General features: G+C 34.1%; 1 protein-coding gene across 8 annotated transcripts in view; it reads right to left on the bottom strand.

The window, feature by feature from the left end:
* Positions 1 to 4,228: 4,228 nt before the first annotated feature.
* SCN1A (sodium voltage-gated channel alpha subunit 1) overlaps positions 4,229 to 23,032 on the bottom strand; it is an 81,532-nt gene continuing 62,728 nt past the window's right edge. For 6 of the 8 annotated variants that reach the window (XM_023188155.2, XM_026454143.1, XM_023188156.2 and 3 more), the window contains 6 exons: positions 16,576 to 16,857; positions 13,774 to 13,827; positions 12,105 to 12,242; positions 11,366 to 11,470; positions 9,206 to 9,476; positions 5,828 to 7,480 (listed from right to left, as the gene is read on the bottom strand). In XM_023188155.2, the coding sequence (XP_023043923.1) occupies positions 6,306 to 7,480; positions 9,206 to 9,476; positions 11,366 to 11,470; positions 12,105 to 12,242; positions 13,774 to 13,827; positions 16,576 to 16,857 (2,025 nt within the window). In that variant the 3' untranslated portion in view covers positions 5,828 to 6,305. Of the gene's footprint in view, positions 7,481 to 9,205; positions 9,477 to 11,365; positions 11,471 to 12,104; positions 12,243 to 13,773; positions 13,828 to 16,575; positions 16,858 to 23,032 lie in introns of all 8 variants that reach the window. The other 2 variants (XM_031936565.1, XM_031936566.1) reach the window with 2 other exon arrangements.

Consider the following 23,032-nt stretch of genomic DNA (forward strand, 5'->3'; position numbering starts at 1 on the left):
CTGAGACCTATATTTATTTTAATTTTAACCAAGAGTCAAGGTAATGAATATAGAGCTCTGAGACCTATATTTATTTTAATTTTAACCAAGAGTCAAGGTAATGAATATAGAGCTCTGGTTTTAGAAACCAACCTTTAAAAATAATGAGATAATGACACAGTGAATAAAGTTGCATCAGCGTTGAGCAAAGTTAGTTTTTAAGGTTAGAAAAACTGATTTTGAAAATGCAAAGGCAGACACAAGATCAGTCAAGAGGGAAAGAATAAAGATACAAGAGAAGTAGAGCAAGTCATGGAGCAAGGTATCTGAAAATGTAGAAATGAATGGGAAAACCTAATCTGAAAAGATGTAAAAGGACAGATGGAAGGAAGGAAGGAAGGAGAGAGAGAGAAGGGGGAAGGAAGGGAGAGAGGGAGAAAGGGAAAAAGGTAGGAGGGGGAGGTAAAGTAAGAAAAACTAAGGAAGGAAAAAGAAAGAGAATGGAAGGAAAGAAAAGGAAGGGGAAGGGAAGGAAAAGGGAAGGGAAAAGGGACTTAGATAGTTTTCACTGGATAGGAAAGAAACTGAGGAAGTTTATAATGATGTACTCTTGTTTCTTGCTGAGGTGAAGGGCTGAGTTATCCGCAAATATGAGGAGTGTTCTAAGGGAATGATAAAAGACTCGAGCAATTGAGTAAAATCAATTGATATTGCAAATTATCCACTTGTGATTTTAAGAATGTCTTGGTGATGCAACTTTCCCATCTATTCTTGATTATCTAGAGTATTTTCCTCCTCTACTGCCTTTGCTGCCACACTGATTAAATCAATATTGATTGACAACCTCAGTGGGATATTTCCATGTGCCAGGAAGAATAGTACTATCAGCTGTACCCAATTCATGGTGATTTAGAAACACATTTATTTTCTTATATAATAAGAAATTCCAGTGCACACATGAAGAATATGCAATTACCAGACATATTTGCTGTCTTTAGTGTGACAAGTTTATATAGTTCAAGTGTCTGGGTTTTGTGATACAGATACACAAACATACAAACTTATGCAGTAGAGTTGTCTATCCCAATGGTTACTAGACTTCTGGATTTCATGCACCAGTAAAATACAAATGGGAGGACTGACACCAGGTTGCCAGTTTTACACTTGGCCAAATAAAATATTAAAACAAATAACTCATTATCACGTATTCTCATCATCATTTCAAAAGAACATTTAAACATTAAATGGTATTAGTCTTTAGACAATGATCTAAAAGACACAATTTTAGAATAAAGGTCTTTAACTTGGATATGTTCAGTTTTATAAATATTTACGACATTATTCTTAATTTTCTGGCTTACCTATAGACATGTGAAAACTTTGTCATAGGGTGCTGCTCTGTGGAGCTGTGTTTGGAATTACTACTTACACCCACAGTATCTGGTCCCCAGCTTAGACAGCAAAGCGCCACCTTCTGTTATTGTGTAGACAGAATCACCAGAGTGTCTATCACAATTCTCCAAATAAGATCTATTTAGCATCAAATACTGGGGCCTTAACCACTATGCCACAGATCTTTTCTAAAATATTCTTATTTTAATTAAACAGTGGCTATTATGAAGAACAAGGAAGGTAATCATTTCGTGACTTTTCAGGAAGATTACTGCTAGGAAATAAGAATAGTAGTTAAAAAACCAGTATACATTGAATTAATTACAAACAGTAGATCTAATTTTGAAGGTAGAAATTATAAAGTCCAGGGCATACAAAATATGATAGTGTGAACGCACAGACATAGGCACTTCAATAATACACAGCCAAAAAAAATCCTCCCCTTTCTAAAGACACACAGACATCTATACTTTTATCTATTTCTCTTTACATACATACATATATATATACACGTAACTCATTTTTCTTTGAACTGATTCAAGAATGAGTTGCAGACATTGTTGCATTCACCCCTAAATATTTTAGCATGCATTTTCAGAAAACAATATTTTCTATTTTCATGGAATAGGCACACTAGTCTTAACAAAATTGGGAAAATTAGCACTATTATAATACTAATAACTAGTAAATAGTCCATATTCAAATGTATTCAGCTTTCCCAATAGTATTATTTATCTGTTTTTTTTTATTTGATATTCCATCCAGAATTGTGTTTAGTTGTCATAGTTCCTTGACCTCATAGAATTCTTTAGCCTTTCTTTGTCTTTCATGACATTGACATTTTTAAAGAGTTCGGTCCAGTTATTTTATAGTATGTCCTCAATTTGGTTTTCCTTCTGGTTAGATTATGGTTAGAAGTAATGTGGCCCTTTCAGTATATTTTATCAGGAGGCACATAGTATCAGTTGGTCTCATAATTGATGATATCTTTGAAGGTATTGTCTGCTGTGTTTCTCCAAAGTATATTTTCTTCTTTTTAAATTTTTTATTTAATAGAGAAGAGATACTTTAAGATGATGTAAATATCCTATTCCTCATCAAACTTTCACCCATGTTTTAATACTCATTGATGATTCTTGTATGAATCAATTGTCATTAGGATGATTGCCAAATAGTGATTTTCTAACTCCATTATTTCTTCTACAATTGTTAGTTAGCATTCAACTGCAAGAAACAGATTTGTATTTTTCCTTATTTATTTACATCAGTATGTATTTGTTGATTCTTATTTTATTCAATGAATTATAATCTTTTACTATCATTTATTTTGATGCTCAACTTGCCCCAGATTTGGTCAGTGGGAAGCCTCTTCTACTTGGTTCCTGTGTCTTACTGACATGACCTCATCATTCTTTGAAGAATAATTACTTTTTAGCACAGAAAATATCATGCCAAATATGTCAAAATGAATGTGGAGATTTATATGATTATGTTTTACCGTTCTTCTCTTTGTATTTGGAAAGGTAACAGTGAGTAATGGCGTGGATGGGTAATATAAAAATTCTGCAGAGTTTATCCTATAAGTCTTACCTACCTTTGTTGGAAATGGGAATTTTTTTCAGCTACTAATATATCAGAATTAATTGAGGTGTTGTTTTAGGATTGTGATGTTATGAAGAGGCAAAGTCATTCCATTGTACAAGGATGGGAAAAGCACTTTTAATTACTGTCCCTTTTCCGGTTGAGGTTATATTCCCTCTTCTGGCTTCACCTGATGACAAAGGAAGGCTTCTCATTCCTCAGAAATTTGGATAGATTTATTTAGACTGTTAATTTTACTATCTGGACCACCTGAGTAACCTTTCCATGATATCTATGAATTCTGCACTGGACTTCATTGTGGTTCCCCCAGTTACTATTTTTCTTTATCTGCAAAAGTTAACAAGATTAAGACCCCAAGCTGAATCAAGGCACATCTTTGCTTCCTGCTGACTTTCATGAGCTATTGAATCACCTTGTATCAGTCAGGCAGGAGACAGATGGCATGCTGAAATGAGGCATATAGAAGAATTTCATGAAGGGGACATTTACAAAGTTGTCAGCAATGTTAGGAGAAAGCTACAAGGAATTCAAAAGCACTCTCAATGCAGCAGCAGACCTGAAGGAGCAAGGGGAGGGGTGATTACCAGACCCCAGAGAAAGCAGCTTCAGTTGTATGAGGGTCAGTCTGATTGGAGTATGACTTTTGGGGGAGGAATGAGTCCAGTGCCAACCCAGGGCAACCCAGCAAAGAAGGAATTGGAGAAGAAATATTCCTATGTCAATCTTCTCTCTCTGGTGCTTTCCCACTGGTGCTTCTCATTGGCCAAACCAATTGGGAGCTCAAAGGTAGGAGAGCCCATTGATACAGTGTGTAGAAGTCACCCTTCTGGGACACACGGAATGATACAGAAGCATAGAGAGTGGCTCTGGAGGAGCAAACACAGTATCCTACACACATGGCAACTCTAAATTTTTAAATGATGGTTTAAGGATTTATTTTCATAGCTCAAGTGGTCATCCACCGTCACTCTGGCTCCCATACTTCTCTTCCTCCTGGAATCACTAGCTATCCTCTGACACCAGTTCTTCCTCCTAACAGAGAACACACCTGCTGCTTGTAATTCTGGGAGGTCATTACCCCCTACCCCCAGTGACATATCTACCCTAGGTTTTCTTGTCAACCTGGGTATGCCTCTGTGTGTGTGTGTGTGTGTGTGTGTGTGTGCGCCCCTTCTCCCCCAATTTGTAATGTAAAAAATCTCCATATCATTATAATATTCTATTAACAAAAAGTGACTGGGCAAACAATAAAATAAAAAATGTAATCTTTATTAGTTTTGCACATTTTAAATGTTGGTTAGCATTATTTAGCATAATAGTAGCATTTTCCAGCATGCAGTTCTCGAATACAATTTATCTAAGTAGTTTTAAGAAAAAAAGGAGCCTATGGTTTGCTTCTGTAAGAAACACAAAATGTCCTGATGTAATTGACTATATAAGTTGACTACTCTGTTTTAATGAAAAAAAATTATGAAGCCCACATTATATTTAGAACAATCTAGAGTAGCATTGCTCCAAAGAAATGAAAACATAAACCAAAGTCAGAAAAAAAGCACAAAAATAAAATAAGCACTACCCTCAATTCAGTTAGTAAAGGTACTACCAGAAGTACAAATAAAATTTTAAACCCTTTTGCAATTGCAAAGCATAATTTGGATATGAGTCGTGAACCTATTTTGCTCCTTAAAATTGTGAAATAATCTAAAATTAGCAAATGCAATTAAAAAAGCAGAAATCTACAACTCCCCAGTCTTGTTTTCATGTCTTATTTAGCAAATTTCTTTCATGAAAAAGTACTATGGACAGAAAGTAAGAAAAGTGATTGTGATATCAACCTGAAGATAATTTCCTCTTCATATTTATGTACATAATGCTGAAAAATAAAATGACTTTTTACAGTATTTATATTTGCTTGTAAAATTCTAAACACATTTTTAACAGGTTAAGCAGTGTTTTTTTTTAAACGTGTCTGTACAGTCTGGCTATATACCATATGTTATCCACTTAAAATGTAAAAATAACCAAAAAGCTGTTAAAGTGCTGCAAACTATTGCTTAATGACTTAAATAAATGAGATCTGTTGAACAATTTCCTTGACTTTACCACTGACATATGGTTTCTCATAAATAAGATTCTGAGCAGGGAGAGAAACCAGATACAGCAGCACGGTAATATAAACATGCATTGATAGCATCCAAACTATCTATAAATGGTACAGAATACATTTTATTACCTGTGTAAAGCTTGCACTCTACATTTCTTGTGGTACATATTTGATGCAATAAATACTGTGCTTAGGTCATTATTTTTTTGCTCAAACGTGCACCACAGGGCAAAATGACTATTTACATAATAAATAGCATTTCATTAACATATACAGTGTCAACCTTGCTGAGAGCCAAAGATGGCTAAACAAAGTGCAGGATAAAGCAGAAATTTATAAAGAGTTATTTTGGTCAATTCAGTCTTCTGGCGGTGGAGGGTGAGGGGCAATATTCACTATTCAGGTTTTTTTTTTTTTTTTTTAATACAACAAAAAGAAACATAACATTTATGACTCCAGACATTTGAATGAAGTTTGCACCTGCTAGGATTTACTGGCCTACCCGCAAACTATCTACTTGGTCTAGGGGCTGGATTTCGCAAAACAAGATCAACAAAGCACCTCCACTTATCACCCAATTACCCTCCCAGAAATATGGTGAAATTTAAGAACTTGTGTTTCTTGTGACTTTTTCTCATGCATGATCTCTAAGTGCAGCATGCCCTCATGCAAACCACGACTTTGTGTAGCTGGGAGGGCCATGTGGTTGCCATACCCCCAGGTGGCATACCTGTTATAGAGGTCCTTAGCCTATTTCTCAACAGAAACTTCGTTTACAAAAATAGTCACATATAATAAACACATGGATTAACAAAAAGATGAATCCACTAACAGATTCCGTAAAAATGTGACAAATGTGGCAGTTGAAATGCAAACAGTGGATACAATTACTATACTAAAGTGTTTCATGTTAAACAACCCCAAAATTATAGGTTTGCACCCCTTGAAACTGGTCCCTACAGTCTGACTAGCCATTGTGTATCTTATCTTCAGCAGTGTCAGCTGGTAGTGAGAACAGTAACCTCCTGTCAAGGTCGTCTCCCCTTTACACAGAGTCACAGTTTACTGACAAGGGGTCACTGTCTTATTGTAGGCACTGACCTTAAGGAGATTTGTGTAAAAACAGTCAGTTTGGCATTGACCTCCTAAAGGAGTCCTGTTGATAAAAATACATCACCTTCACAGGCTGTAAACAATTTGTCACCCAATTATTTTTATTTGTTTTCACTTATTTCCCTTTGGCTTTTTCATCTTTGCCTTCTTGCTCATGTTTTTCCACAATTGGCTTTGTCACCCGGTCATAGGAAGGTGGACAAGCTGCAGTGGACATGGTCAGATCAGTTTTTTCTGTAATAGAGTTTTCATTTATTCTGTCAATTATCATGTCTTCTTTTACAAGATTAGCCCCACCTTTGATTTTGTTTTTATTGTATGTAAAGGAAGCTTGTTTTACAGTTCGCTTTAAAAGGTGGCGTCTGTAAGCACGCTGAATAATAACAGCAGATACTTCCTCTTGTTTTCGTTTTAAAGTAGTAGTGATTGGCTGATAGGAGACCTTGGAAGGATTGGAAGCCATGAATCGCTCTTCCATCTGTATTCGTAGAGCATCCATCTCTCCACTCTCTCCTAGAACCCGCTTTGTAAAAGCAAATAAGATATCAAGACAGTGGATCCGGTCACCACTCACCATGGGCAAATCCATGGCAATGAGCTGGAGTTTGTTTGGTTGTGGCAGATTGAGAGGCGGTTCAAGCGCAGCTGCAAACTGAGATAATTTTTCAAATTCCATGAACTGAGTTGCATCGGGATCAAACTTCTCCCAAACCTCATAGAACATCTCAAAGTCATCCTCACTCAGAGGCTCTGCACTTTCTTCAGTAGCAACACTGAAGTTCTCCAGGATGACCGCGATGTACATGTTCACCACAACCAGGAAGGATATGATGATGTAACTGACAAAGAAGAAAATTCCAACAGATGGGTTCCCACAATCTCCCTTAACTGAGCTTCCAGGGTTAACTTTATTAGGGTCACAGTCGGGTGGCTTACTGTTGAGAATGGGTGCTAGCAATCCATCCCAGCCAGCAGAGGTTGTAATTTGGAACAGGCAGATCATGCTGTTGCCAAAGGTCTCAAAGTTGAACATGTCATCGATCCCAACTTCCCTCTTAACATAGGCAAAGTTGGACATCCCAAAGATGGCGTAGATGAACATGACCAGGAAGAGCAGGAGGCCGATGTTAAACAATGCAGGGAGGGACATCATCAAAGCAAAGAGCAGTGTGCGGATCCCCTTTGCTCCTTTAATCAGACGTAGGATTCGGCCAATCCTGGCAAGACGGATCACTCGGAACAGGGTAGGGGACACGAAATACTTTTCTATCAGCTCGGCGAGAAACATACCTAGAATAAACAATGAGAATACCAACCAGTGAAGAAATCATGCTTTAAAAATAAATGTATGTTTCTTCTAAAGTTCCAAGGTAAAGTTCAGAGTCCTGAACTCAGTTATATTATCTTAAATATGGCAGCTATATAATATATATATATATAATTGCATATAATATATATTATAAATAAATCTTAATTTTGAAATTCAGCAATAATTTCAACTATAAAGATTACAGTACTTCTTTTATCTTTAAGAGATGTTTATAAACTACTTTTAGTTTACGTGAAGTCCCAAGTCAGAATTTAGAAAGAAAATAAGTTAAAAATGCACATTTGACTGAACAGTAGCGGCCCAACAGTATAGGTACAAGTTTATATGTATACAGTGACTTTTTCTGAAATTGCCATATTCTAAATTCTCTATTTACTCCTTTTCCATCTGAAAGTATTGGTAGCTTTTGATGCTACTTTCACCTTCCCATGATCTTGGTACTTACTTAAGTTCCACTCTAATATTTTTATATATTTATTTATGTATGTTCTGATGCATTTCTAAAAGGATCCCAGGTTGATGCTCTTTTTAGTCTCCTGTACTTAATGTTGTATTTCAATTCTTTTTGGTCTCCTGTACCTAACACTGTAATCTCAGTCTTCTTATTTTAACCTTCTCTTTCCATTTGCTTTTTAAATAAAAACTGTATTTGTAAAGTTAAAAAGAAGAGCTCAAGAAACTAAATGCCTTCAAGTTTAAATGCCTCATTCTGAAAAGACGAAGTGTAAGAGTGTGTGTGTGTGTGTGTGTGTGTGTAAAAGAGAGAGAAGAAGATGTGTAGGAATACACCTTTATACCTTAGCCACACTAGTTATAACCAAGGATTATAATTAGTGGGAATCAAAGGCTATATACAATGAGTTGGATATAAGGCCAGTTTCTTCAGAGAAGGGAGTAGCATGAAAATCTGTCCAACAGAGGTGCCTTGTTTTGAATAGCAAAATACTGACCCAGTCATATCATCCTATTTAGGGAAGAATGAATAGTTTAGGCCCACAGACAGATGCTTTTCACTTTACTAGAGCTTTAGTTGTGTCTAATGAAATGAGCTATTGCTCATGAGGCTAGTCATATGTTCCAGGCTTTGAAGTATAGTACTGATGATGTCCCATGCCATCTTATTTCCCTTGTGCATCATTATTATAAACCCATTTTTAAGGTAGTCTAGAAAATCTCTATATGACACTCGTAAAGAACCTACTATATGCATTTGCTAATAATGTTTCGTCCTTGTCTTTACTCTCCTTTTACACAATACTTTTCCTTATCTTGAAACCACTTTCCACTAATATCTATATGCTGGTGACTCCATGTCTATTCTCTAAAGCAATTTTCCTGAGTACCAGACTACATTTCTAGTCTTGTTAATGGAACCATCTAGATACTGTATTGGTTCTTCAATCTCAACATGTCAAAAACATTTTTATCTTACTTAATAGCACAGGTCTAGTTCAAATGACTACATTTACATTAAGTATATTATTCTAAATGCATAGAATAAGAAACAATACTGACTACAGTAAATGGATAGAATAAAAAACTGACTACTGACTACATCTGGATAAAATGTATCAAAATATTTACGGTAATTATCTCTGATTGCTGGGATGATCTCAAATCTAATCTTGATTGTTTCAACTTTCACTTCTATTTAACTGAATTTAAGAACTTTAAATATTTCTTACCTACAATGGAGAGAATGACAACCACAAAATCAAAAATATTCCAGCCAATGGTAAAATAATAATGGCGTAGAGAGATGAGCTTCAGTACACACTCTCCAGTAAACAGCACAATGAACACCAGATTGATTCGTGACAAAATGGTAGTCACATATTCACTCTGGTCATCTGTTTCCACCATCATTGTGACCATGTTAAGACAGATGAGAATCATGATGCTTATGTCAAAAACTTGTCTGGTTACGAAGTCAAAGACCATTCCTTGAAATTTGTTCTGTAGAGAAATAGAAATGCTTTTAGCAATAAAGGAGTTTTCTCATGTGCATTAGCATCAAATACTTTCTGCATTAATTGACTTTCTAGGCCGGGCGCGGTGGCTCAAGCCTGTAATCCCAGCACTTTGGGAGGCCGAGACGGGCGGATCACGAGGTCAGGGGATCGAGACCATCCTGGCTAACACGGTGAAACCCCGTCTCTACTAAAAATACAAAAACTAGCCGGGCGAGGTGGCGGGCGCCTGTAGTCCCAGCTACTCCAGAGGCTGAGGCAGGAGAATGGCATAAACCCGGGAGGCAGAGCTTGCAGTGAGCTGAGATCCGGCCACTGCACTCCAGTCCGGGCGACAGAGCGAGACTCTGCCTCAAAAAAAAAAAAAAAAAAAAAAAAAAAATTGACTTTCTAGTTTCTTGCAAAGCAGTCATTGACCCTGATTTGTGTAAGAATGATTTATAGCATATTAATTGTTAAAATTTGGTTAAATTGCCATTTACTAATGTGCATTTCTCAGAATAACAATTCCTTGTCCAAAGAGGGTTTCTGATAAAAAAATAAAAAAAAAAAAAACCAGAACACTCGATACTGTATATTTCTTCCAGAGGTATGCAATGCATCTCAACATTTTAAGATTATGAGAAGGTAAGAAACCCGTTTAATTTTTTTTCAAGACTTTCCAATGATCAGCTGGACCATACATCCATTTTAAAATATAGTACTATTAATATTTCACTTGTTGTATTCTCAAATAATTGTTAAGAAGAATTTGGAATTTCCAGGACACATCTATAACATTATGCATTTAAATACCATATCAATATTCATATTCTTCTACCAAATAGCCTTGGCTAACATTGTCAGACACAGAATGCTGAACCTGCACAAGGATAATGGGACCAGAATGACATTTCTTATATGTTTATGTCAAAAAAATTCATGTTCTTTGTCATTGATCTGTGATTCTGCTTCCCAGTTCTGCCACTGCTAGTCACTGAACGTCATCTGCAGGCTTATTTCTTTGGGCCACTGAGGAATTCTGAGGGCATTTTCTCACATATTTTTCTTACAAATTGTTGGTTCTTTTCTACTTTCAGTGCTAATTTTAACAGAGAAAGTACATATTTCTCATCATTCTCAGGAAGGCAATATTCAGTCATCACAATATGAATATTTGCTAGTATTTTTTCCTTGATGCACCCTAGGAGTTACTGAAACCTCTCAGGTCATCATCATAAACATCTTTAGAGTGTGGAATAATAGCTCTCCATTTTAATAGCAGTTTGTTTGTTTCATCATGGAAGCATGAGTATTGTTATTTATCATCATAAACTGTAATTACTGACCCTGACTTCTGCAGACATTAGTAATATCTAACTCTGTAGCCATATATATGAATAGTAGATATTGAAATTCTTTCCTCCTTTAAAACACTTAGTATCTCTAGTGAAAAATAAAATAGAAGTAAGGTGCTATTTCCCTCAACACTTCATCCATTTCTTAAAATATTAGAAAATTGCATTTCTTATAGCCCCATCCAAAGGTTTACTTCTTTCCCTGATATTACTTGGCAACCATTCTTGAGTTGTGTGATTAACTTTCTCTTGTGCATATTACATTGTCTATGTGTCCATTGGCCAATTAATATGGATTCTAATGGTATGCTTCTAAATCTCTTGAAGTCAAGGGTGCATCTTCTATTTTTCCTTGTTCTTTATGGTGTTTAATTTTTGTTGTTGTTGTTACCATTACCATAAAAGATACAAACTAATGATGCTCTAAAAGTGAAAGAAATTTTTTCTACTGGAAATGTTAGCTACTTTCTTTTTTGTGAGACAACTATGCAAGTTTTTGTTTTTATATTTTTCCCCCATATCATTTGGTATTTCTTACTCCTGGTCGAGGTATAGGCTTTTGCGGTTTTTTCGATCCTAATTTTTTCATTGCATTATAGTATTTCTTCTGTTCTTCTGTCATAAAGATGTCTTGACCTCCAAAGTATAGAAAAGAAAAATCAAACTGGTTAAAACTATGTCCTTTTGCACATATTTTTTCAATGTTAAAATAGAAAATGGATGGCTAAAAAAAAAATGCAAAATTCAACTGATTAGCATAATTATATCTGTGATTTAAAATGTGAAAAATTGAAAGTTCTCTTTAGGTATGATAATAATATTTAATTCCCTAAATAATTCAAAGCATAAAAATAAACACTAGAAGAAGCTTACATCCAGTTTCCTAATTTCAAAGAATTAGTTGGAAAATATATTTTCAAGGGGTAGTGGGTAGTTGTACAGATAAAATAACAAGTTGTTTTCGGGAAAGGGGCATATTAGGTTGCTTTCTAGTTTTATTGTAATTATTATTATATTTAAGACAGAAAATGTTTCTTGATAATGAATAAGGGAGAAAAACTTTATGAACCTATGCACAAGAGTGTGGAACACAGTTATTCTTAGCTTTCTATAGCTGGAAATATATGGATAGTGAATGACAGAGGGAGAGGAAGGAAAAATCAGTTATAATATATACTCCCATTTGGTTTCTAAATTCAAGTATGCATTTGGCAGAGAAAACATTTCAAGGAATAATTTTCTATCTCAGTGGGAGAGAAAATATTAGAAATACTTATCTTCTTTTTCTGCTGGTTGAAATTATCTATGATGACACCAATAAACAGGTTCAAGGTGAAGAAGGACCCAAAGATGATGAAAATAACAAAGTAAAGATACATGTACAGACTTTCTTCATACTTAGGCTGGAGTTCCACCTACCAAAGGAGATTATTTAGTAAAATATTACCATACATTTTAGTGCTGGAAATGTCATTGGTGCTTTTTCATAACAACAGAAAAAAAATTATTCTTACTAATATGTCAGCATTTTTTTTCTGAATCAACTACCTCTAAAAACATCCCTGAAAGTAGCCGTTAGGGATGTTTTCATGTGAAAAATGTGGCTACTATGACATTCTAAAATCTATTTTTATAACTATAAATACAAATACTATTCTTCCATTTGAACAGTAATGTGCTAAATTTACAAACTTTTAAGGTACTGAATTTTAGTAATTTTAAAATCATTAATAAAAAATTTTAAAACTGTAAATATCCATAGGCTAGGTTTAGAAACAATCATTCATGTATGCATGAAATAATGTAGCAAATAAGAAATGAGTTGTTCATTCAGACATTTGGCACTATACCCTAATGTGACAGTCACTGAATTTTTCAGATTAAGTAGACATAAATGGACAGTTCATTTTATAAATCCTCAGTTGATTATTTAATTCCTAGATTGTGCTTATAACAAATGGGCTATTACTTATAATTTAGCAATGGACTGAAAAAGTCACTACAATTTTTTAACAGATTCCTGTCCTTCTAAAGGCAACAAAGTTAAAAACCAACTAAACACACAAAACAAAATATAAGTGACAAAGTGAAATAAAACAACTCTGGAGGTCATCAAAATGATATTCAACATAAAACTAAAGCTATTTGAAATGCACTTCAAGAAAGATAACACCAAACTATCAGGTTGAAGACTGCAGGGACAAACGTTATTCCTTTATGATGATAAACTAAACAGATGGGACTTCAGAATAGAAAGATGAAGGTTGATAGAAAATATTACATCTTGCAAAGTTTTGAAGAGCAAAGTTGGAATGAGCGTGAATTTCAGTTTAGGTCATGGAGCCTTAAAGAGGCTGAAATCAAATAAAATAGGTTTATACTTTGGTGATATACACTCAAAGGAATCTGTTGGCCACAGAAATGATTGCAACATCAGTCAATTTATGGAGGCTAAAAAATCATATAAAAGCATTCTTTTATTTGGTTTAAAATATGATTATTTGAACGAAATCAACACAGTAATCTAGGACTGACAGAACAATATCCATAAGTTTTCATGCTGTCTAATATGGAGGGTGACTATACATTTCAACTAACGATAGAAATCATGTATTTCTTCAAATTTGGCCCTGCACACTAAAATTACTACTAATTATATAATGTGTGGATAAATAGGAAACAAAATAGAAAATATTTAAAAGAAAAATATTTGTTAGTTACTCAATATACGAATTTCTTACTTTGGTTTTCAAAATAATGCATGTGTTGAATTATCTTAGTAAGAGCTTTCTGATAAACATTGCTGTGCTTGAATACTTACCTGTCACACTTTTTCCGAAATATTTTAAATCAAGATAGAATCATTTCATTTGTTTATGTTTTATCCGATTAATTTTACCACCTGCTCAATATTGTAAAAAGACTTAGAATACAAGGAATACTTACATTTCTGGAATCAACTGCTGCATACATTATATCCATCCATCCTTTAAATGTGGCCTATTAAGAAGGACATGCATGTTTTACTTTGGAGTAAAAAATAATTTAGACCCGATGTTTAATAAATATTCTTACTGATATAATTTTCAAAAGGGAATATTTTTGAAAGACATTTCAAAACAAATTTTACATAGATTTTGGACCAAGACAGTATCTTAGTAAGGCTTTTCATTTCTAGAACACATATTGAACAAAATGACCATTTGATATATCCTCCCACTTGATAACCAACTCACAAGTACTTTTCAATTCTTTAGAGTTCATGGTATCATAATATTTAAAGCAGTATTAAAATTTGCTGGAGCACTTTTAGGAGGTCTTACAAATGCGAACACATGTGTCAATAGCTCTATCAGGCTAATAATTACAACTTAGATCTAAGGATCATCTGCTAAAATTTACCTGCAGGGTGATCAAAGTGATTGAAAATTTAAGATTTCTCTTTATTGTAACAATGTAAGGATAGTACCAGGATACATAAAGGCAGGGTTGCAACTATCCTTTTAAGAATTTTTGAGCAAAACATTTAGAAATAATCCCATATTCTATTTTCTTTCTGAAATTCTTGAAGATGATAATATGAATAAGAAATGTGAACAATAGTACAGCAGACACTTGGCACTCACAGGTTGAAGGATACTCAGGCTAATAACTTACAGTAATTTGTTACTTGTCCTAGGGCATGAATTTTGAGTCCTGTGGGCCTAAAAGGATTATTCCTTAGCTAGTGAGGGAGGCTAGCAAAGCCTTTAGCATCTGTATCACAATGTATCTTTGTTTTGATAACACTAACCCTTGTGAAGTGGTGGATATCATGAGACAAAAGCTAAGCAAGGGTGTGGGTGACAGCAGTGAAAAGAAAGTAATGATTCTTAGCTAGAAAGTACAGGCTTTTGTACATGAAAGAGAGATGTGTTAAATATATCAGTGGCTTAGGTCAATGATAGAATGAGTTCATTACACACTTGGTATAGAAACAGAAAAAAGTGATTCAAGGGGCCATTTCAATGACTTACTAATCAATAGAGAAGTGATTCTATAAAAGCCAAATGTGAAGCAGTATTTTAGAGGATTTTTTTTTTTTGGTAGCAGAATTTATTTAATAGCTTTGTATAGGATCATCACTATATTTTCAAAATTGTTTACATTTTAAAGGATTGCTTAAAATTTTTAATATTTCTTTCCTCAAATTTATGGAGGAAGTTGTTGCTTTAGTGATATTTACAGGTGTGGTCATTAGTTAAGGGTTAGAATAAATGTCCAAATAAATGTCATCATGTGTTGACAATTTTTAAAGAAAACATTCTTGCCAGATTTTTTTAACTTTTATTTTTATTTGTCTTTAGAGACAGGGTCTCACTATGTTGCCCCCACTAGTCTAGATCTCCTGGCCTCAAGCAATCCTCCAGTTGTTTTGGCCTCCCAAAGAGCTGGGATTACAGGCATGAGCCAACATGCCCCACCCGTTCTTGCCGGATTTTAAAAATCTCTATTTTAATTGCATGAATATTCCGAGTAGCTCAAAAACGTTAAGAAGATAAATAAGAATTTCCAACAAAAAGGTGGGAAGAATTTGTAAAGTAATCATAGTAGACACCTCTGGAAGAGCTGTAAAAGGATTTTGACTAGTGTTGGTTGTTTGCTTAGTTAGTCTTCTGGCTGAACAGTTGAAATCATAACCTTGGTGAGCAAAAATTGATTTCTGCCCTAAAGACACTGTAGAACTGCAAGGGAAGAAAGAAATTGTACAGTCTTTTTTTTTTAAGCTGAATTTTCAAATAATCTGAACTCGTATTTTATTCCCTGCTTTGTTGTGGTGCTGCTGCAGCTAGAAGCAGAATCAAATGAAAATTTTTAAAGGGCTACCTTTTAAAATATAAGCTATTTTTTTTTTTTGGATACCCAGTCTTAGAGACCCAATAGTGAAAACATTAATATTTAGGATAAAATAGACTTAAATAATGGTGCTGAAAGGTCATTTGAGATAAGATAACAGCTGCTTGTGCTTCATTTTTGTTTCTAGTTGCTTTCAGGTATTATTTCCACTTCACTATGGGGATCTAATTCTCTCTCTCTCTCTCTCTCTCTCTCTTTTGTTTTAGATGGAGTTTCGCTCTTTGTTGCCCAGGTTGGAGTGCAGTGGCACAATCTTGGCTCACTGCAATCTCCGCCTCCTGGGTTCAAGTGCTTCTCCTGTCTCAGCCTCCTGAGTAGCTGGGATTACAGGCGCCCACCACCACATCTGGATCTAATTCTAAAACCTGAATGTCATTCCACAAACGTTGATTGAAATAATGGACCTTAGCAGCAGTTAATCCCTACGAATTAATTACAATCCAATTAGGTGTATTAAGTGTGTGTGTTTTGGAAGATGATCTATCTGTTAAATGTATTCTGTTTTGGTAGCTGATCAGTGAAACAAGCCTTCTAATCACAATAAAAACGGCAAAGTTACTGACTTATTTATTAACTTGTTTATATAGAAAGAAAGAGCAATATAGAAACAAAGAAAATACAAGAAAAAGACAAAGAGGTCTTTGTTTGGCCTGGTCACTACTGACTATATCTGCAGTCCTTACATGTAATAATGTTTTCACCCATCTGGGCTCATAAACTTGTACTAACAAACTGAAATTTTTTAAATAGAAAGAAATATGTACTTTTTCTTAGGTACTAAATAATAGATATGTATAATTATTTTATAATTCCAAACAATAAAAATATTCAGAGAAAATAGTGTTCACTTACAACTTGAAGCAAAGAGAGATACCCAAATCCTACATTATCAAAGTTTACTTTCACATTTTTCCATCGAGCAGTCTCATTTCTTTCTATTAGTTTTAGGCAATCAGTATGATTATTCACGTCTTCGATGTCAAACCTGTCACCAGTTGTGGTGTTAATACAGTGGTAGAATTTGCCAGCAAACAAATTTACGCCCATGATGCTGAAAATTAGCCAGAATATAAGACAAACCAGAAGCACATTCATGATGGATGGAATTGCTCCTAAAAGGGCATTCACAACCACCTAATACACAAATGGAAAAAAAGAAAAGTCAGAATTCTTATCTGTTAATAAAGAAAAAAAAAATTCCCCTAGTAATCTCTGGCCTTTCCTTTTTCTTTTCATTTTTTTCTATCAAGGCTATTTATTCTAGTATATTTAAAAGCAAGGTTTAAAAAAAATCTTAAAATACATTTTTTTTTTCTTAAGCAATACACTTAGGAAAACAACTATAGGCAATATAACCAAGAAATGAAACAAAAACGTTTTTTAAAGAAAGGGAGGGAGAAGCATTAAAAGGTTAAAGGAAAAGCAAAATCGGAGGAACTTGCTGCCAGATGAAGTTAGAATTGTGTTGTTTATCAGAAAAAAGAAAAGTTAAAAAGCCTATGCAGAAGTTTTAACTCATTTTAAAAAGGCAATATATTAAAGAACAAAACTAAAACATTTGGACCTGAGTTGATTTGACCAATATATTTTTAAAATAACTTAAAAATTCAGATAATGAATATAAAAAATTATTAAATACCTAATATGTCTTTAATTATTCATGCATTGCTATGACTAATAATTTTTGCATAAGAAGCAAGACAATTTGCATTATGTATTTCATTAGATCATCACATCGTTTATTTCAAGCTCCAGTCATGTTAGTTGTTTCATTTACTGAGTTTAATTCAAAAAACTTATTTCAAATGAAACATAATAGAAATCATTTCTTAGAAAAATAAGAAAAAGAGGGATGCTATACATAGTTCTCAAATCTGATGTGATCACATGAAGTTCTGTGTTCAATTATTATCTACTTTTTTTTTTTCTATAGAAGGATGTTTTCCCCCTCTTTTTTTCTGGACCACTGGCTAAAAATCTGAGTGTTCATGTTTGGCAACAACATAGGAGTGGCTTCCTTGCTTTCTCCTCCATCTCTCCCACTGGAGCTGCACAGGAGTGGCTAAGAGGGAAGGTAAAAACAGACCCTAAAATGCTTGTAAGGGGCAGCTGCCTCAAACTTGGACATTAATAGCTATGTTTAATTCCACCTATGTGCTTGCATTATTCTCATCAATCTGATCCAAAGGAAGTAGTCATCAAAATATCTTCTATTTGCCATTTGATGCGTGTATTTTTAGAACTATTTTTTAACTGCCTGTCTGTAAACAAAAATACGTGAGCCAATTTCTTATACTTCTGAGCCCTGTTTAAAGTCCGTAAAGAACTCTAGGTCTTCTGGGGAATATAAAACAGTGTGATAAGTGGGCCAAAGAAAACAAGAATAACAGTAATGACAAAGATGGAGGGGATGAGTATGAAAAATTAATTTGGTTGAGTTATCCAGGCGGAACCAAATGATGTGGCCTATGCAACCTACCAAGCTGACAGGTGACACTTTGCCATATCTCATCTGACTATCTGTATTAATACAATGGGCTTCATAAATTCTTGTTTTATGATTTATTTTAAATGAATGGATGGAATTAGATTTCTTTCAGATTAGAGATTTGGAAATTGAAATCAAGTTACTATTTATTTCCCTTCTTTTCTGAATATTTTGTCCACTATCCAGATTACAATGTTGTTTCTAGTGTGTATACACAGAGTACTAATTAAAATCTGTATTTTGCTTTCAACACCCAATTTAGAGTATGAGCAGAACACTGGTTATCTATACCACTTCTTGATTTTCTTTTCACATTACCTGTCTCACATTTTTTCTTCGAAACATTTCTCAGCTTTGTCACTTCTTTTCCATTCTCACAGTCACCACCTAGAACTGCCCTCTGTTATTTCATACTTGTACTATTGTCAGTCTCCTAACCTTCTCCTTCATTTAATCTATGTAAGATGAACTAATCTTTCCCAAGTCCCACTTGAAAGTTGTTTATTGGTTCTCTGGTAACTACCAAATATTTTTCTTACCTTGCTATTCACATCACTCCACAATCTATATTTCCAGTTTTAACTTCCCTGGTCATCTATACTTCATGCCACTTCAATTAATATAATAACCATATGCTAATATAATTGCCAGATAATTGAGATGTCATTTACCTTGAAATTCCTTGTCTAATAGCTCCTTTTCTGAAATACTCTCCCCTCTCAAAGGCTTTAGTTCAAATAGCACTTCTTTCATGGAGCCTAAATTTGCCCCCCAGTTTAGCCTCCTAAATAAAGAGGAATGTTTTCCCCTTTGAATTCAAGAATCAGAATTCTAGTACCAAACAGAACTGTACAGATAATTCAGTATTGTGTTCTCATTTGGCATATGAGAAAAAATGAGGTTAAAGCAAGTTGAGTTCAGAAAGTAGTCTATAAATAGCATCTAGTGCTCTTTCCAGTCTACATGGAAGAGTTGCTCCCACTTATCTTGGTACCCATATTACTCTGTACTAGAGTTCAGTGTAATCCTGACAGATTGTAAGGTTTTCTAAAAATTTAAGATGCAAAAATATGTTCATGAATCTTCCAGGGCCTTAAGTGTCTTGAATATAGGAATATACCAGAGAGCTTTGAATATAGGAATAAAATAATGGTTGACAAAATGAATGGATTAATGAAGCAAAGTTTAGCTTAGTATTTATTGATTAAAGCATAATTTTTAAATGTTATTTCTGAATATGGCTGAGAATAATTAAGGAACTGAGCACAGGGAGAAGTTTGTGCTTAGGTAATATGTTTGAAAGGTTTACTTTGAAACTGGGGATTGATTTAGAGTTAAAATGAACTCTATGGAATTTATGATGCAAGCATGTACTCTGCAGCTGTGCAGCTCAGGATATGATTCGCAAAGTTGGCATACATTTGGCCCAGAGAAAAGTTTTATTTTTTTGTGAACATAAAAGAACCTTATCTTAGAAAACATTTGGCACAGTATTGGGGAATTTACTATACAAAGCTATAGTCATATTTATGATGTATTAAATTAGACAATGAAAGATCATAGAAAAGATTGTCTTTTCTCAAGAGTTCCAAGCCATTCCTTGGTTCAGCAAAGCAGGAGGTGGATTAACTTTTTTCAGTCTCAATAAAACTGCAGTAATTGGTTCTCATGGCAGGAAGAAAGCAGGCAGAATTAGTGTGAATAAATTGGAAAGAACAAACTGAACTTTCAGGCTACATGAAAGGAGATATCTGAGAAAGGAATTATCTTAATGAATTAATACTGTACTAGAGGCCGGGCGCGGTGGCTCAAGCCTGTAATCTCAGCACTTTGGGAGGCCGAGACGGGCGGATCACGAGGTCAGGAGATCAAGACCATCCTGGCTAACACGGTGAAACCCCGTTTCTACTAAAAAATACAAAAAACTAGCCGGGCGAGGTGGCGGGCGCCTGTAGTCCCAGCTACTCGGGAGGCTGAGGCAGGACAATGGCGTAAACCCGGGAGGCGGAGCTTGCAGTGAGCTGAGATCCGGCCACCTGCACTCCAGCCTGGGCCACAGAGCGAGACTCTGTCTCAAAAAAAAAAAAAAAAAAAAAAAAAAAAAAAAAAAAAAAAAAAAAAAATACTGTACTAGAGGTTGTTTCTTCTCAGAAGCTGTTTTTCAAAACAAACATCATCAAATAAAGTTTCCATGCTCTAGCACAACCAATTCAATTTCTGGTTCATTACCTGCATTTTTAAAAATAAATCTACACTAAATGAAGGCTTGATGATTAAATATGCAAATTCACATTAGAAATTTTCATACATGCAGAAATGTCTTTTTATCTGAATTAATTACTTTTGAACTTGAAATCAACACTATGCATGAATTCTAGTGCTTCTGTAATACAAATAAAGAAAATGTATGTGAATAAAAATAAAAAGTAGGGAAAGTAGGAATTATCCATTTTTAAGTATGAAGAAGAATAATAGAATGTTTTTTAAAAAATCTAAAAATATCATACTGTGGGTTTTAATTAAGTCAATTATTTTTGTAAGCTATGATATATCAGTGATCCAAACAAAAATTCTGACTTTTTCTGTCTCTCAAAAATAAGAACTCTTCTTCTTGTATAATACACTTAAACTTTAAGAATAAATAAAATGTAGAGTTATGTTTATGTATGTTTTCACTGTGATATCTTTTAAAATCCTAGAAAGTTAGTTGGGAGTTACTTATTCTAAGAAGTGAGTTTATGCCTCAAATTTTATCTTAATGCTCATGATAAGATGTTTTTGTTTTATTTCTAGGTGTGTATTCTATTCTGCATAATTCAAATAAGTGGATTCTTTTATACTAACTTTTTGTTTACAACACAATTCACATGTGCTTAATTCAACTATTTCTTAATTTATTTTTTGCCTTGTTAACATTTTGAAAATAACCCCATATGAACTTACACAATAAAAAATGAGAATGGTCACAATCAATACCAGTCTTATAAAACCTGAAATATTGCACCCTAGTATCTGCTCATACGTATCAATAATCAACTGATGGTATCTCACTGGTAATTTGCAGGACCCAGACCAATGTACTAAACAGCAGGGGCTGTATGCCTCAAACAGTATCATGAGCTTAACAAGTTAAATTGTTTTTTCACATAATCGTTCTACACCAGGGTCCCCCGCCCTCACCAATCAAGTAATCTCCCCATAAATGGATAACTCCATATACACACAACTAAATCATATTCAATGAAACTTCATAAAGATATCAACCATTGGGGTTAAAATCCACAGAGGGTAAATTCATAAAGGTTTTTTTTTTTTTTTTTTTTTTTTAAATGAAATTTAAGACAATTGAAAAGAGGGGATTAGGATGTAAATACTGTATTTTCCCTACTGTGGTGCAATAATAGTACCCTTCCCAATCCCTCCCTCACCCCACTACACATAAGTCACAGTGCAAGGATTAAAGGTAGCAAAAGGGGTAATACAGTACCCATAATAAAGGGCTCAGGGGAGGAACCAGCGCTCCACCCCATCCAAGTTGGAGCAAGATTATCCTATACAAAATAGAAATATATAGTTTGTTATTAGTTAGAAATCTGATATGACAGAACATTTGGTGTTATTTTTTGTTCATGATGCTCTCTGTCTGTTTCCCTATCAATTAAGACTTGAGTTCTTTTGAAAAAGAAGGTATTTAAGATTTCCTAGGTTAGGAAATTAAAAATACAAATTTAAATACAAATTTTATTTTACCCTAGATATTAGCGACATCAGTTCACTCAGTTTAATTTTACAAGTTGAAAAATTTGGACTGGAAATTTGAAATACAATAAATGTTTAAAAGCTGTCAGCCAGAAATGTGCATAAAACATGCAAAACACAAAGTGCAACGTGATGATAATTTATTTGTTACTTTCTAACTTCTTATGAAGCACTGTACAACATGCTTTATTCAGTAATGTTGCATAAAAGCACATGCTTTGAAAAAGTAACAGAACAACAAAAATAAAATGAGTGCCTGTGTTACGCTTTGACGCAGCTATTGCGATTTTATGCTGCTAGGGCAAAGAATTAAATGAGAGTTTCTGAGTATGTTCAAATCTCACTTCCCAATCATAATATCATTCTTATATCCAACCTCACCATCGCTCGTGATTATATTTTTACAAAATAAAAAAATCCAAACACTAGAAGTATAAAAAATAGAATCAAGTGTAAGGTTATTTTGACTCTACAATGCCAAACACGTATTGAAGAGATCAGTCATTTTAGTGCTGTGTATATGCTGTCATTATGAGGAATAGAGCCATATTCATAAATCTGACCATTTAATTTATTAGTTTTATCACAATCAACATTTATAAGGATTTTATGTCTAAAACTCCGAGTTTGAAAAGGTAACCTCTTTTAATATAAAGGGTATTATTGATTAATAATTATAGATACGGTTATTTCTGAGAAAATTAAAAGCATACCCACAAGACCAACTTTTTTATAGCAATGAAGTGTAATGTATGCAAATATCTGAGCACTTGACCAATGGATTTAATAAATTTTCAAACGGTCAGATGTAAAAGGTTTATAATATTTTCGAAAGTTTAGCATTGTTCAGATTTCGTAACCCATATAAAATATATTATTTTGATTCAGGCAACATGTTTTCAAGTAGAATGTAGAGAAATGGTATTTTTTTTCCAGAACTGAAACTGCCAGTCTGAAACAAAACGAAGTGACATCTAATTGGAAAACAGACTTAATTTTTACATACCCCAGAGAGAATTTCTGATAACATTTTGGTGAAAATGTGAGGCTCTCTGTGAGAAA

This window comes from Piliocolobus tephrosceles, chromosome 11 (genome assembly GCF_002776525.5).
Source record: "Piliocolobus tephrosceles isolate RC106 chromosome 11, ASM277652v3, whole genome shotgun sequence".
NCBI classification, from domain to species: domain Eukaryota; kingdom Metazoa; phylum Chordata; class Mammalia; order Primates; family Cercopithecidae; genus Piliocolobus; species Piliocolobus tephrosceles.